This window comes from Emys orbicularis, chromosome 2 (genome assembly GCF_028017835.1).
Source record: "Emys orbicularis isolate rEmyOrb1 chromosome 2, rEmyOrb1.hap1, whole genome shotgun sequence".
Classification (NCBI taxonomy): domain Eukaryota; kingdom Metazoa; phylum Chordata; order Testudines; family Emydidae; genus Emys; species Emys orbicularis.
The window spans coordinates 180,058,832-180,076,127 of record NC_088684.1 but is presented as its reverse complement, the minus strand read 5'-3'; the positions used below and the strand labels follow the sequence as shown (position 1 = coordinate 180,076,127).

Genomic DNA, 17,296 nt, shown 5'->3' with positions numbered 1-17,296 from the left:
GGCAACAGAGGTGATTAACCTGTACTATCTGGAGTTACAAAGTTAATGCTTGAACTCCTTTTAATAGAAAGCAAAGCAGAATTTTAAACGGTTATCAAATACCCAACTAAAAGTCCTCCTTTATCATCTTATATTATACATTGTGGTGCTTATTCTGCTTTGTGGAATATCAATAACCACATGTAGAATATATAGATCAGCTAATGAGCCCCTGCACTTTTTCTGTATGGATATTTCTCCTTACTTTTTAAGCAATATCAAATGAGTGAGGTTTTTCAATGATTTATCAATTAATACCACTTGTTATGTGGGCCATATGTGGGATACTTAGTGGCCAGTTCGTTAGATCATTAAGACTGTGGTCCTGATTCTCCTCTTACAGCAGCCCTAAACCAGTGAAAATTTATTGCCTTCAAAGAATTATTCCTGACTTACACTGGACAGTCCAAATAAGAGGAGAATAGAGCCCCTAGCTTCAAACATAGAACACTTAACAAATCAGTTAGCTAACTTTAGTAATATATCTTTAGAGGGGGTGAGATGCACCTAATTGTGAATAAAGGACTAACAAATTACTATTTTGTGGTGATAATTTAGTTGTCCTTACATGAACTTATGTATTTCAGAGTTGTCACAGACCTTCCTTAACTCAGTCAGAACTTAAAAGGAGCAGGTGCCTGTGTATGTGTGTACATGTGCATGAGAATTCGTGCCTAGCTCAATGAAAATCTGATCAGTGGTGTTTAGTTCACACTTAACATAAAGTTTAAAAAGTATAATCCATCTTAATGCCCCCTTCATTTTCACTGTGCAAACCAAAAAACAGATTGCAACCAAGATTAATATTTCCATCAAGACTTCCTTAGCAATATATCTAGTTCCTCTATATATCATGTTAGTATATTAGTGCCTTTTATGTCCTGTAGTTTCAGTTAGAACCATGCTACCAATATACGCGGTAACTTCAGGAAGTACAGTATTGGTTTTGAGAAGTCCTGGGTTTTGGGGGGTAAGGAAACGAGGGCTAGTATCTTCCACATCTTTCTGCTGACAAATAAATTGGAACCTAAATAGGCTCAGCAAGGAGGAATAAGTCCTTTGTTGTTCACAAATGGTGTAGGAAAATCTATTTCTTTTCAGGATAGCAACCTGTTACATTACAGCCATTTACTTCCCACTAGTACAATACTGAATTTTTGTCTTTGAGGGCAGAGCTGGATCCTCTTTAAGACATCTTTCAAATAAATAAGTATTCAAATCACACTACATAAATATTGGGGTGCTCTTCGGAAAGGCTGCTATCACAGGAAGATTTACAATGACCCTCTTTTCAACTATCTGGAGAGCGGTTTTCTTCTATACCCAAGAAAGAACTGGACGTTTAGGAATGTTTGAGATCTTTTACCAGCATTGACAAAGTGTGGTAGAACAGCCCTTGCATTTGGTTTCTTGTCTAAAGCTCAACAACTTTGTATTTTATATTTTTGCCAATGTAAGCATGAGGAATGTAATGAAGTGTTGCTGTGCTGCAAGTATCTCAGCAGATGTTGAAATCAGTTCCAGTTCCTGAAAACACTTCTCGCCAACATAGTCTTCGTATTCACGATAACTGAAACATATGGGATTCATCGACATCATTCTTACAGGTATATTCTCTCTCTTTTTAAACTCCCCAGGCTTACTTGCTTCCTTGTACTTTATGATCATATGTGCCTGCGTGCTTGTACCCAGGCACATAGCCCGACGCGTCAACCAGGTCTTCTCGTCCTGCTTTGCCTCTTCCTTTCCCACTTGGATCAAACCTCTCTTTGTGGGAACCAGTGAATTTTGACGTGTCTGTAAGTCGTGATACAGTTGGAGATGAAATGGTTTTCTATTGGGAGAAAGACGACAAAAGAAAATACTTTTAATTGACAAGAAAACTACTTTTAACATTATAAATCATTAACTACTGTTGATATCGGAATTGCAGAGTAGTGATACATTTTAAGAGACCGAAAACAAATGAGAAATGTTGGTTTTGTGGCACTAGATGTAATGACTTCATTAGTTACAAATTGGAGTACAGAATGGCTTTGGGCATGAAGGCCAAAATTTCAAAAGTGGTTCCAGATTTCGGGTGGGGAGGGTGGAACATCTGGATTCATGTCCCTACTCCAATGAATATCCAGGTAAGTGCCCTGATCATCAGGCTATGGAGTCACACACTTTCTGGCCTAATAATAATTATTTTTTAAAAAGTGGAAAAGCTTCAGCAGAACAGATTTAGAGAGCCCTGCCCGAAAATATCCCATAGCCCAATGGTTAGGGTAGTCTCCTGGGAGATAGGTGACCTGGGTTCAAATCCCTGCTCCATATGAGACTAGGAGAACCTCAGTCTCCCACATCCTAGGTGAGTGCTCTGGCTACTGGGCAAAAGGGGGGGTGGTACCACTAAAACCACATTTTTTGGCAAGAAATAGGTGACCTGGCTTTTACTCAATAGCTGGGATGAAAGGAGAGAAAAAGGTATTTCACAAAGTCCTATGGGATCATGAGAACTTCATTTTTGACCAGAAGCAGAGGTAAGATAGTGGCCATCTTTGACAATTTAGTTTTGTAGATTTATAGTTAAGTCAGAGGAGAAGAGAAAAAATACAAACACGCAGTTTTACACCTCTGTGTTTTTTGCATTGTGATAGAAGACAGAGAAGGTGTGACATCTTTGGTGCTGTCAGTTGATGCACCTGGCACTAAGATGATCAGTGTCCAATAATACTTGCTAATCTATCTCATGTGGGTGCTGCAGTATTAGTAATTGTTTATACTGTATTTTAAAGACAAAGTGCCAATACTATTTTTGTGTGGCCCAGTGCATGTTAGGGGAAAGAGAGTGCTTTCTTTGAGATAAAGCAACCTTCAGGACAAAAGATAATAGTTAACATGCAATTGTTTGCTGTCTTTTATGTTTCTTTCTTGATTTACAAAATACTCACAGTACAAAGGATTCTTGACATGAAACACAATCTGGTAAAAAAAATTATTAAAAAATAATTCATGAAAGATTTCATAATTTCAAAGTTGTTTCTGTTTTTGAAAGACTTTTTTAAAAAATCAAAAATTGTTTTTATCTAAACTCAGTTTTCAGCAAACCAATGTTGATAATAATTTTGATAACATTGGGAATAAAATTGATAAAAATCACCAAAAAAAACCCACCTCTTGTCTAGACTTCAGCAATGCAATATACCTTCAGCCCTTAGGAAACTTCAATTAGCACAAAACGCTGCAGTGCACGTCCTCAGTTACACAGGTGACTGAGAGCACACCAGACCTGTCCTCTGCTCTCTACACTGGCTTCCCAGAGAATTTCTGATCAAGTTCAAGGTCTTAGTCCTTATCTTCAAAGCGTCCTGGTGTGGGCTTGGGATATCTAAAAGACTGCCGGCCGTAACTGACAATTACTCTCCTCTGGTACAATGGAACTCTCAACAACAAGAGTAAAGCTTTTCTGTGCAGGAAACAGAACCTTCTCTAGGGGTGATCTCAGATCATGGGATGAACTCTCCCAGGAACTAAGCATCATCACAACCTCACCACTCACCTTCTCTAATATAAACACATAGCAACAGGTACATTTAACAACAACAACACCCTACCAAAACAAGACACTCCATCACACACGCTTCTCCCTCTGGGGAGCAGATGAGAGAACAAACAACATGACAGATGTGTAATCACACTGCTTAATGCACTACTGGAAGACGCTCAGATACTACAGCAATAAGTGCAGTATAAAAACCTACACAGAACAGAAAAAATCACAACCCCTTCCCTCCACCATGACCCCAAAATACCCCCAAAGTTGTTTTCCATTTTTTTTAAATTTGTTTGTTTGTTTAATAAAGAAAAATAAGACTATTTATCCACAAAATAGTTTTGTTAGAAAAAATTTGACCAGTCCATCTGGTCACATTAGCAGGTTTTTATAACAACACATTGTAAAAACAGACAAGCAACTTCCATTAAATACAACACAACTCAAATACGTACTCCCTTTGTCAAGAGAGCTGAGAGAAGAAAAGCACTACTTTCACTTTGTCCTAAAGGTCAACATACAGGTTTTAATACACCTGTCATAAACATACAGCTAAGGTAGCATAACATCCCTCTTTACCCTGTAAAGGGTTAATTCCTCTTTTACCTGTAAAGGGTTAATTCCTCTTTTACCTGTAAAGGGTTAAGAAGTTCAGATAACCTGGGTGACACCTGACGAAAAGGACCAATAAGGGGAGAAGATACTTTCAAATCTGTGGGGGAAGGTTTTGGTCCGTCTCTCTCGGAGACAGCCAAGAAACCAGGTGGGGAAATTACATCTTTTTAAGTCTATCTGAACTAAGCATCCGGTCTTGCAGAAATAGTAAGTAATAGCAGAAAAGAAATGCGTTAGATTACGTTTTGTTTTAGCTTGTGAATTTTTCCTGTGCTAAGAGGGAGGTGTATCCCTGTTTTTATAACTTTAAGGTTTTGCCTAGAGGGGAAATCTTCTGTGTTCTTAGTCTTTTGTTATTCTGTAAAGTACCTACCATCCTGATTTTACAGAGGTGATTCTTTTACCTTTTCTTTAATTAAAATTCTTCTTTTAAGAACCTGATTGATTTTTCATTGTTCTTAAGATCCAAGGGTTTGGGTCTGTGTTCACCTGTACCAATTGGTGAGGATATTATTCTCAAGCCTCCCCAGGAAAGGGGGTATAGGGGCTTAGGGGATATTTGGGGAAGGTAGGGCTCCAAGTGGCCCTCCCTAAATGTTTGTTTAAATCACTTGGTGGTGGCAGCGATACTAAGGCTAGAAAGGAATTTGTGCCTTGGGAAGTTTTTAACCTAAGCTGGTAAAAATAAGCTTAGGGGGTCTTTCATGCGGGTCCCCACATCTGTACCCCAGAGTTCAGAGTGGGGAAGGAACCCTGACAACACCAAAGGCAGATATTGTCTCCAATGTCAAGGACCCTCCACCACTGAGAGCAACCTGCCCCCATCACCAGTTAAATAATGAAGCTGAATGTTTCCAAATTATATTTTGCTTTACACGAATGACATTTGATGGGGACATGCAACATAACAACAACATAGTGGAGGTGGCCTTAAAAAATTATGTAAACTTTTTGTTAGATATTGAATAAACCAATTTATACACTTCTCCCCTCCCCTCCCTGCAAACAAACCCAACACACCTGAAATGTCTGTTGAGTCACTGTGAAATGATGGAAACCGCTGCAAGTGTGGTTCAGAGCTCTCTGCTCAGAATACCACCAGGTTCAATCATCACTGGGATTCCTTGTCTGCTATTGTCCACTTTTTAAGGTTTCAGCCATTTTGACTTTATGAATTATACCTGTGCAGTGTACAGCTACAGTAAGGCATGGAGCTATGCCATGCCAAGAGTCAGACCATTGTGAGATCAGAGGTAGCTCAACCAATCACCACCCTTACTCTGCAGTTAGTTTGCATGGAACAATTTCATTGATTGTATGAGGAAGACTGCACAGATGGTGGTTTACTTGGTCCAACTGCCATCCGCACAAATCAGCACAATTCTCCCAAAACAATACAACCCCCACACAAATTAACACCCACACCCACACAATGGGATTATTGTGTGTGCTGGTTGTGGCAAACATCATTCATGTTTGCAGCTTTTTTTACACGTATGACTTCACTAATTATACTGGGGAGACAGGACAGGCTTTCAGCCACTAGTACACAGAATAAGATGTTCTACAGTGCAACTTTGGGGCTTAGTTTTGTGGTGGAAAGGTTAGATCATGTGGAAATAGGCCAGCATTACAGAAAACGTTGGTAAGAGCTGAAAGAATGAGGCTTCTGGAGTATTTATTTCTCAAATAATGTTGTTGAAAGATATCTGGGCCCTTTTTGACGCTTTTTTTGAGCTTTAGCCCTATATGAATCCAGGGGTAAAGCTCCACTTTACCCTTGGATTCATACAGAAATGAAAATGCTGGCTGGGAAGAAGTGCCACTCTTGCAAATATGTATATTTTATTGGTTTGTTTTGGCATGGCAGTACTTTATATGGGGCTTTATTTTGTTTGTCCTGATTTATCACAGATCACCCGTACACTGCAGTCACAGTGATAGTAGGAAATACACCCCCATCAGCACTTGCCTTAGCTGCACAACTAGACAAAACCAAAGTGTAATAAAATGAATAAGCTCAGACAACAGGACAGCGGAATTGGACTCTTGGCCTGATGCCCAACAAGGATCTTACTGTTGTTAATATGTACCCAGAGCATTAGTGTATCTGACATGTACTCTGTATATAGATAGTCACATGCTGGTGGGTGGGCAGCTTAGATACTCCACAGCTACTTGTATTAATGCTGACCACAACTGTCCACTGCTGCAGCTGTCCTAATTCACAGCTGACTGGTGTGGGAGACATGCTAGACCTCAGGCACAGAGTTAGCTTGTTAATTTCCTTGTAGCAAATAACCCAGTTCTGCTTTCTTCCAGGCAGAACACCCATAGAGTTTTTGAAATGGGATTGTAAGAACAAGATTGTTGTGTGGGCTGGCGTCCATATCCACACCTTGCACTGCATGTAGATTACTTGCATATGTGTGTACTATTTGTAGAGCTGTTTCAGCACATCCACAATACATTACCACCTACTGCAAATGCAGCACCCTCAGGATATGACATGCCCGTCAGGAGAAGCAGGAAGCCGGGGGTTCTTGCTGCAGAATTCAGGACCAGTTTACTGTGGAGTACCCAGGCTCCTGTGTATAGTCAAGTCTCCCTTCCAGCCCCCACATCACTTGCTGTGAAGATTTCAGTGGGCCAAAAAACATTGATAATTGTCAAAAAATAATTTAAAATACCAATGTAATTACACAGAGCACGGAGTTTGCAACAGGTGTGAGCAAAGGGTTAGTCAGGGCTTTGGTGCAAAACACATGGCCCTTTCCTCTCCATCCTCCACCACCCCCAGACACGATTTTCAGTATAAGGAACAGCTAAATTAGGCAATTGGTGAGCAACAGCATGTGTCCCCATCTGTTATACAGGCTGGAAGTGGAGGGGAGAACCCATCTCAGCCCCTTGGCTGCTCAGAACAACAGTTGCAGCAGCATATCAGCAAAGGGCAGGTTGTAAGACAAAATGCATTTGGGGCATTTATTGGTCAGGGTTATTTATAGGTGTCTAATTCCCTCTCTGTAAGTGAGAACCAGGAGCTTCCTGCTACAAGCATCTCCCCCATTTGGACAGTGCTGACCCAAGCTCATTGAAAAAATAAATAAGCCAGAGCAGATTGTATAGTCTGTGGGATGAGCGAATGACCCCAAGTAAGCAGGAAAAAACTTAATCAAGCTGTGATGCTTGCCGAAGTACCCTTCAATTTCCCCGGACACTGGAAGCAATTGTAGGGGCTGTTGGGGCTGGAAACTTGCAAAAAGCAAAGCTTATTAGTAAGTAGTCAAAGGGGTAAACTTAGTTTTTTCCCATATGTGTTTATAGAACATTGTTGCTAAAATAGTTCTTTACCTGCACACCACAGGATGCTACCAACAATTAAGGCTGTTTGTTTTGTAAACAGAAATAATCCACATGCAAGAGACAATCTTTTCAGTGTGAAGTTATTTAAGATCACGGTCCCTATTGTAAAACACACACATTGTGTAGCACTCGCCTCATCTTCATCTCTGCTTACTTTGCTGAACTTCGGTTTTACACGTTATACATTCTCAGGTCACGAGACGCCCTCTACGTTTTAGGTGACTTCCTTAAACTTCAGCAGATTAGTCTTCAGGACAGAATTCAGTTCTGATGGGTTGTAAGGGCACATCTCAAAGAGTTGGATGAAAAATGATATGCTCCAACTTTTTCTCTTCCCCCCTCCCCAACCTTCTCCCCCCCCGCCCATGAACAGCAGTGACAAGTAGAGGTTTAATAGACTTGTCCATATAACCCAATTCAAACCCTAGGATTGCTGAAGTTAGGATGGAACACACACAGAGAGTCAATTTCTGAGCAGATGTACAATTGATTTAACCCCACTGGTTTCACTGGGACTGCAGAAGGTGTACATCAGTGCAGAATGTCTCCAATGTCAACATTACAATGCACAAACAATAGTGCTACATTTGTTTTCAGAAGTTGCCAGTCATTTACCTGGGAACTTTCTTCATTTTGGGAGTTATTTCCCCAGGTATCTACACATTTTTCTATTGTTATCTCATAGAACCCCAATGCTAGGTCTAATGCACATCAACAAAAAGGTCCATACGTCTTCATCGGTAAGGATCAAACCCGTTTTCAATGCCATAGCAATACTCTCTCTAAAGTGTGGTAAATAGCAATAGATGTAATAAAACAGCCCCATCCTACAATTTAGCAACTCTTCCTCATTTCTCTAATTGTCTAGTTCAGCGTTTTTCAAAGTTAGGGTCACGACCCAGTACTGAATTGCGGCATGTCAGGCACTGGGTTGCTCTGGTCAGCACCACCGACCGGGATGTTAAAAGTCCCCTTGGCGGTGCTGCCCAGCTAAGGCAGGCTAGTGCCTACCTGTTCCGACACCGCGCTGCGCCCCGGAAGTGGCCAGCAGAGGGTCCGGCTTCTAGGCAGGGGGGCCACAGGGCTCCACGCGCTGGCCCTGTCCTGCGCACTGGGTCCACACTTCCATTGGCTGGGAACCAGGGGTGGGGGGGGTTGTGGTACCTGCAAGCGAGAGTCGTGCACCTCCGCCTAGGAGCCAGACCTACTGCTGGCTGCTTCTGGGGTGCAGCACAGCCCCAGGCCAGGCGGGAAGCCTGCCTCTGCACCCTGGCTGCGCCGCTGACTGGGAGCCACCAGAGGTAAGTCAGCGCCCCAATCCCCTGCCCCAGCCCTGAGCCCACCCAAAACCTGGAACCCCTTCCTGCACCAAACCCCTCATTCCCAGCCCCAGCCCAGAGCCTGCACCCCCATCCCAGAGCCCTGACCCCCTCCCACACCCCAATCCCCTGCCCCAGCCCAGAGCCCCCTCCAATACCATGAACCCCTCATTCCCAGCCCCACCCCGCAACCCTCACCCCTGCACCCCAACCTTCTGCCCCAGCCCTGAGCCCCTCCCACACCCCAAACTCCTCATCTCCAGCTTTGTTGGGTTGCGGGCATCAACAATTTTCTTCAACTGGGTGCCCAGAAAAAAGTTTGAACACCACTGATCTAGTTTTCCAATAAATTCAGGTCTGTGGACTTTGCAACATGAGAGTTTAAAATCATTAGCAAGTTGATGTGAAGGCCTATAGCAAATTCACCAACCAACCACAATTCCCAATGAAGCCATTGGAAAATGAGGATGCTCATTACCTCTGAAAAATCAGGCCACAAGCCTTCAAAACAGTGTCTCAATTTCACAATCTTAGAACAAAGAAAATAGTGATCCCACCCATCATGTGCATTTCCATCACAAGCTGGAGCCATCTATTGAGAAGAGTTCCAGCACCGGGGAGTCAAGAAGTATATGTAAGAAACATCAAAGTAGTATCCATGGAGACTGACAGAGTCTCTCTCCAAATTAACTGAGTAATGCGTAGGTCTTTTCTCCAATTGTATCTGAAGGTATTGAGACGAATCCCACCCTTGTTTGTATTACAAGCAGGTGATGACAAGCCTGTCTGGCCTTAGCAAAGTTTCCCAAGAGACATATTGATTGTCCACCATGCTTCCAGAAGTGTGAACATCCAACAGACAGAGAATTCTACCTTGGCAATTTCATATTTCTTTTGGATTTGTTCAAAAGACAAACAATAGCTTCAGTTTCCATTTCTTTGTCTTCCAGGTTTTCTTGGTCCAGGTATGTTCACAGATTGTGAAATTTGTACATGCTCAGATAGACGAATACTCAGACGATACTACTTCTACTACACTTACTAGTTTTCTAAATGCTTTGTTTACATTAACAGAACACTAAAGAAATAGTGAAGTTGAGTGTAGACCAGGTCTTTGAAAACATAAACAGATAGCATAGGCAGATTTAGTTCCTTCCACAATCTAATTTGCTCTCACTCTGTAGTGATTAACGAATGGGTTTCTCATTCTTATCAAAAGATCAATCCAGAGAATTTCACACTCGCTGCTATACAGAATTAGGAAATGCAAGATGCTCCTTTGGCCAAACTCATTTACTTCTAATGAATTCTTGGTTAATATAAGAATAAAATACTTTTCTACATCCATGAAACAAATGGCATTGGAATGTGGGATTGGGAAGATGTGGACAAAATGATCATGGTAAGATGTACATTTTCAAGCAGGTCTGTTTTCCTACAAAGACAAGGACTTTCATCATTCCAGGTCTCTTCTGTCAGAGGTCAATTGAGATACCACAAAGCATGATTTGGTTAAGGTCAATTGTTCTTTATATATCCTGGTATTTAAAAGAATTAAGCAGGCCAATAGAAACACTGGTCTTCAATAACTTTTTAGTATTCTGACTTAACTACAACTTATACTAAGCCTGGACTAAAAAAAATATCCAAAGTACCTGTAAGGCAGGGGGCCTGAACAAGAAGATTTTTTTCAAGGCAAGCATGTGGTTGTTTACACAGACTTATTTTAGCCTCCAGAAAACCAAACTGAATCCCCCATATTGCTTCTTCATCCCTGCTATTCTGATGCAAGCAAGGAAAAGAGGAACTCTTGCCTTCAAATGAAAGGGATCCAGTGGACACTAGTTTGTTATAAGTAAACCTGTAGGATATTTATACAGCTTCTTCAGCTGGCTTATGAGACGTTCCAAATTTCAACAGAACTCCCTGTATGTGCTGTTGTGTCTGCAACTTGCTCTATCAAAGTGTTGTCTCTTCAGCCATGGACAAAACTAAGTATGGGGGCTGGACTGGCAATTGGTCCATGGATAAACTATAGGTGGGAGCATGTTAACTCTTCTCAGTAGCACATCTGCACTATACAGTATGGAGCAAAGAAACAGCTGCCCCTGCATGGATTCTTCTTCTGTACGAGTTGTTTTTTAAATTCACGTTAGTAAATGGCCTGCATGTTTGAGATGATGGCCAATTTATTTATTTCTGATTTTGTTTTGCCATGTGGGCTATAACTTTATCCACTCTACTCCTTTATTTGTTCTGAGTAGACTCTTTTGAAATACAGAAGGTATGATCTCTGCCCCAAAGAGTTTACAATCTAGGAAATATCTTATAGTCTAAAATATTACTATGTAATCTGAACCATGTATCTCTTTGTCTGGAGTAAATTGGTTTTATATCCCACATGGGCCGGGGTAGGAGTTCAAACAGGACTTCAGCCTGATAACTTGAATTTTAGACAGTGCTTTACAATTACTGGTGAGGGGATTACAGGTCTGTAGATCACACCTTCCCAATACATTCATCATTATATGGAGATATACCTATCTCATAGAACTGGAAGGGACCTTGAAAGGTCATCGGGTCCAGTCCCCTGCTTTCACAGCAGGACCAAGTACTGTCCTTGACAGATTTCTGCCCCAGACCCCTAATGGCCCCCCCTCCTAGAAGTGGACAGGAAACCCCTCTTCTGAAAAAGGGTTAAGTTGTCCAGCAGCCTGAAAAGGAGGATACTTGGGTGTTACAGCAGTGACAGAACTTGGAAGAGAAGCCAACCCTTAGACCAAAGCATCTAAATTTCCCTTTTCCTTCAAAGCTTCAAGGATTGCTATTTAACTGGAGCACCCAAATGATCTCCCCATCCCGCTAAGTTAAAGGAGTTTTACTTCTTGCTATATGGCCTCTTGGTCAGTGTTTGTTTCTGATGTAAATAACATCTTATAACATTTGAAGAGAGGGACGAAGTTATGTGCTTGTCCCCACCTGTGCCTAAAAAAAACAAAAATGTAACACTGTATTTAAATTAACTCTGTGGTTACTTTAAATACAGTGCTACTTAACCCACTTAGCCAGCCACCTATCTTCTCCTTCATACTGATGGTTTTTAGCTGAAGAGCAGGCAAACAGTTCTGCTCTTTAATTTAGCAACCCTTCCAGCTGCTTGAATTGTATGATAATTAGCCACACTTAGAGGCACCGTATAAATAAAAAAAACTAACTAAATTATTCTCAAGACAATACTTCACATACAACTGACCTTCTGTTGTCAAGACACCATTTTATGATCCATCCCCTAATGAATATTTTCAATCACAAAAAAAGCGTGTGCATGCATATACCTATATATCCGGGCTATATCTGGTAATACCCATTTGCACATGTAATTACCCCAACTTGGAATGGCACAAAGCTGAACAGAGCTCCACTTTTAAAAAAAGATGAATTAAGTTATTGAATCCAGCATTTTCCTGCAGAGCAGAGTTAAACTTCTAGCCCTTCTACAAAGAATCCATTCTGGATTGCCAAATTAAGCTGCCCAAGGCATTTTCTGAAATATCAAGAGCTGCTTGGTGTAGAATGAGTAGATAAAGTGCTGAGAGACACAAAAGACCCATGACAAAGTCTGGGTCATCTTGATTTGTCACAGGCACTTTCCCAAAATACCGCTTACCTCTTTCACCACCAAAATTGGAATGGAATTAATTTATGGGATTCTCTGGACTCCCAAGAATTACCTCTCTTCCCTTCACTCAGTTATCTTCACTCTCCCCAACATCTGAGCCATCAGTTGCAATTTCGGTTTCCATGCTTCTGCCAACATGAGGGAAAACCCCTTTACAAAAATCAATGTTCCAACACATCTGTTTGCAATGCATAACCATTTGATAATGTTTTGCAGGAATGCTGATGCAGCTCACATTCTAGAATACAGATCAACATTTCCACTCATCTTCGTATCTGGCTGCCAACTGTTGTCTTTCCAGTCACATCAATCAACAGATAATTTTGTCATTCTAAAAACATTCTGAAGAAAAAAAAATATGAATCCCTTATAGCAAAAGTTCCTGTGCCCAGCACCTTCCAATCTCAAAAGTAAGGACTAGTAGATCTCACTGCTGAAGCAGAGATCTCCCTAAGCAAGAATGGGCAGTCCTTTAAAATAGATGTGCTCCACTATAAAAAAATCTCAGCCAAAACTCAACCCAAGGTAAGCCATCAAAAGCCCTTGATCTTCCACTGAAGTCTACCAACATCTGAGTCCCACTTCATAATATTTACATCCTCCAGCAACTGCAATAGTGGGATATGCCTAAAATATTATTTGGGCCCCAAAAATGGCCCCCTGAAGTCTAAAAAGACCATCAAATACACATCCCAAGAAATACAGATTAATTCTGTCTTCAGCAGAACTCAATGCACAGCCCTGATATGCACACACAAAATCAGTTAAAACATGAACAGTCAAAAGCATCAGAAAACGAAAACAAAAAAGTAACCCTTGGAAAACATTTTATTGGCCTCTCCACTAACGTCTTAAAATGTATTGCTCCTCTCTGCACGGTGGTAAATCTCAACATTAAACTAGACTGGCATGAAGAGCTGGTAGGATCAAATTCTTTCTGGGTGCCATTGAAAACAACTTTGTATCTCAATTAAATGTCATTCTGGCTACTAACTCTCAGAATAAGCTTTTATTCTAGAAACCTGATGATTGAGGAAAGTATCTGGAGTTACTGGATTAGTAGACAGACTACTGTGGAAAGCTTCCAACTCCGGTTTACACGATATTATAGGTTGTTGCGTCTGTTAACGCCTCGTGGTCACCAAGAACAACAGGTATACTATAACTCCTCCTCCAACATTCAGGGGAACAGAATAAAACTGGGTTCCACCTCAATCAGAACCCTCCCCAAAGCAATGATGGAGAGCGCCTCACAGCATATTTTAAGAACCACAGGATCCCATCTGAGTTTCACTTATGAGATCATAGCTGTTAAATGTATCAATTTAGAAGTCCTGCATAAGGAATAAAAACTAATTCAAAATCGGCCCTCATTTCCCCAGGTTTGATTTTCTTCCACCCCACTCCCCAAATTCCATTCTCTCCCCCGCCCCCTTTCCCTTCATGTTATCTATGCTATAGCTTGCCGATACAAGAGGGAGCAGTGCAGGGGAGAGTCATTCTGCCTGCCTACCACAGAAAAAATCATAAAGAGATGTCCAAAAAACCAGTGGTGGCATCTGTTCATCTCATCCAAACAGCTTGGTTTCTTCAAGCTTCATTGGTTTAGAGTGAAAAATAAATTAAATGGTTTAAAAAAAACCCCAAACACTACTGTGTTGGCATATCTCAGGGTATGTCTACACTGCCGCGCTAGTTCGGCGGCTGGGGATCGAAGTTCCGGGTTCGATTTATCGCGTCTGGTGTGGACGCGATAAATCGAACCAGGAAGTGCTCGCCGTCGACTGCGGTACTCCAGCTAGACGAGAGGAGTACCGCGGAGTCGACGGGGAGCCTGCCTGCCGCGTGTGGACCGCGTCTGAACCGCGGTAAGTTCGAAGTAAGGTATGTCGAATTCAGCTACGTTATTCACGTAGCTGAATTTGCGTACCTTACTTCGACTTGGGGGGTAAGTGTAGACCAAGCCTCAGTGAGAATACTAAGCACTTACACAGTGCTACACTGTGCATCTGCAAACAACTCAATGCCCCTCAACACATGCAGGAAGCAGGTATGTGTGCATTGTTAGCCATTGCTCATTTAAGTACCTAATTACTGACAACACCAAAGATTAGAAGGGGCCTGGAGTAAGCTTTATAGAATGTGTACAAATCAAAGTAAGTAGTGAGTTAGTTAATATAGTTCACAAGGTTAAGCGCTCCAGCAAGGCTGAAATGTAACATAATTTTGGCAGATGTCAAACACGATAAAGGGTGAAACATTTATCCCATTTCAGTCAATTGCAAAGTTACTACTGATTTCAAACAGAAACAAGATTTGGCCCTTAATTAATCGAACCTTAGAACTGTAGCATCATTATAGTTATCACAGATTTCAAAGATCCTGTAAAAACCTGGTAAGTACTACAAGGATTATGAAGATTGCTCTCTCTGAATCGGTCTCTCTTCTCCAGAAACTCTCACTGTGTATTGGCATTCGTCCCAGAACCTCTCCTTGGAAAAACTGTTTAAAATTAAAGTTTTAATTAAAAGACCTAGGCTCAGTTTCAGTAAGATAGTTGAACACATGCCTAACTTTAAGCAAGTGAATTGTCCCATTGACTTAACTTCAGCGGGAGTACTCAGATACTTAAATTTAGGCATGTTTTTAAAACTCTTCCAGAAACTGGTCCTATGTTACTTTTTATCATGTATGCTATTTCATTTTGCATTTCACTCAGTTTTGATAGTGAAAATAAATGAGCCCATGTAACTGGGCCAGATGTTACATTGTTTGGGTGACAACAGTAGGGAAATGGGGTGGAGAGGAGGAAAGCAACGAAACTTGACATTAAAAATAAACAAATCTATCAACACTAGGCTTTGTAAAACTTGATTTTGTTACATAAAACCTATCTATTGGGACTAAGCTATCTAACAATATCTCTACCAATATTAAAAACACTGAACAACGTTATGGGTCTCACAGTCTTAAGGGGGGGGAAACAGATTTAAGAACAGACCATACAAAACTGAGAATTCTGCCCTTAACATTCCTATGTCCCATATCGTGCGCTAGGTTTATTTTAAGACTTAAGTCCTTGCTTTCTTTTGGTTTTGTGAATTTAATCAAAACCTTTTAAAGTTGTTTAACAAGTTTTGTCTTTAACTCCCATTTTTCTTGCAGCACAACTTATAACGAATATTACTCTGCTCAGATCACATGCTAGAGCTCTCTTAATTATTTTGACTCTCTTTTCTTATTGGGTGGTACTGAGCAGCATAGCAGGACTATGTAGTATCCTTTGTAATAGTGTGATACTGAGATATTTCATGAGCTTTGTTGCCATTTATTTCAGCACAAACATTTCAGCAGCAAATATCTGCAATGACCAGTGATTGGACACTAGATGGGGAGGACTCTGAGTTACTTCAGAGAATTCTTTCCCAGGTGTCTGGCTGGTGGGTCTTGCCCACATGCTCAGGATCTAACTGATTCCCATATTTGGGGTCGGGAAGGAATTTCCCAGGTCAGAGTGACCCTGGTTTTTTTTCAACCTTCATCTGCAGCATGGGGCATGGGTCACTTGCTGGTTTAAACTAAAGTAAATGATGGATTCTCTGTAACTTGAAGTCTTTAAACTATGATTTGAGGACTCCAGTAAATCAGCCAGAGGTTGGGGGTCTATTTGAGAAGTGGGTGGGTAAGATTCTGTGGCCTGCAGTATAAGATTCTGTGGTCAGGCTAGATCAGTAGTGGGCAACCTGCGGCCCGTCAGGGTAATCTGTTGGCGGGCCACCAGACAGTTTGTTTACATTTGCACGGCCGCCCGCAGCTCCCCTTGGCCAGGAATGGCGAACTGCAGCCACTGGGAGCTGCGGACTGCCATGCAAATGTAAACAAAACTGTCTGGCAGCCCACCAGTGGATTACCCTGACGGGCCATGTGTGGCCGGCAGGCCGCAGGTTGCCCACCACTGGGATAGATGATCATGATGGTCCTTTTTTACCTTAAATAAAGTCTCTGAGTCAGTGTTTAGGCTCCTAAAAGGAAACAGCTTTGGAAAGGAGAGTGAAATTTATTGTATGTCACTACTCAAGTACTACTGTACCGTTACTCCAGATATGATCGGGGCTTTTCCTTCGATTAGTTTATGTATTTCTTGAACTGCTTCCTCATTGCTCTTGTCTTTAAATCGTTTCTTGGAGAGTTCTTGAAGAGCTTCCTTAAACTGATCAAAAGTAATCGTCCTAGAAGATTTCCCCCTGGCAAAACACACACACAGAAATCAGAAGAAATTACAAAAAGGATACACAGTCCTCCAAGAGAAGGATAACAGATGCAGTCTGCAATAGTGAAGAACAGCCAACATACAAATACTACATAAAAGGAATTGCCCTTCATCCCATTAAGACTTTCAGTGCAGCGCCTCCCCAGGACAGCTTCATCTTGCTTTCTTGAATGTCACTGTAACAGTAATGAACCTCGCTTGGCTAGGCTTCAGAATTGAGGAGAACCTAAAGGAATTGGACTACTGCTCATACTTCTCTCGGAATGCTTGGACCAGTCTAAACCAAGGTCTAAAACTACAACTAAAACTTAGCTCAACCTAACTACGTTTCTCGGGGGGGGTGAAAAAAAAATATCACATATCCCTGAGAGACATATTTAAGCTGACCTAAGACTGGGTATAGACAACCCTAGCTTGATGGAAGAATTCTTCTGTCAGCCTAGCTCCTGCCTCTCAAGGGGTGAATTTAC

The 17,296-nt window shown here is 41.5% G+C and overlaps 1 protein-coding gene across 1 annotated transcript in view; it reads right to left on the bottom strand.

The window, feature by feature from the left end:
- Positions 1–1,678: 1,678 nt before the first annotated feature.
- Positions 1,679–17,296, bottom strand: part of TPPP (tubulin polymerization promoting protein) — a 77,710-nt gene continuing 62,092 nt past the window's right edge. Inside the window, exons 2-3 of the mRNA XM_065399780.1 lie at positions 16,647–16,800; positions 1,679–1,873 (exon numbers count right to left, since the gene is read on the bottom strand). Of these exons, the coding sequence (XP_065255852.1) occupies positions 1,679–1,873; positions 16,647–16,800 (349 nt within the window). The remainder of the gene's footprint in view (positions 1,874–16,646; positions 16,801–17,296) is intronic.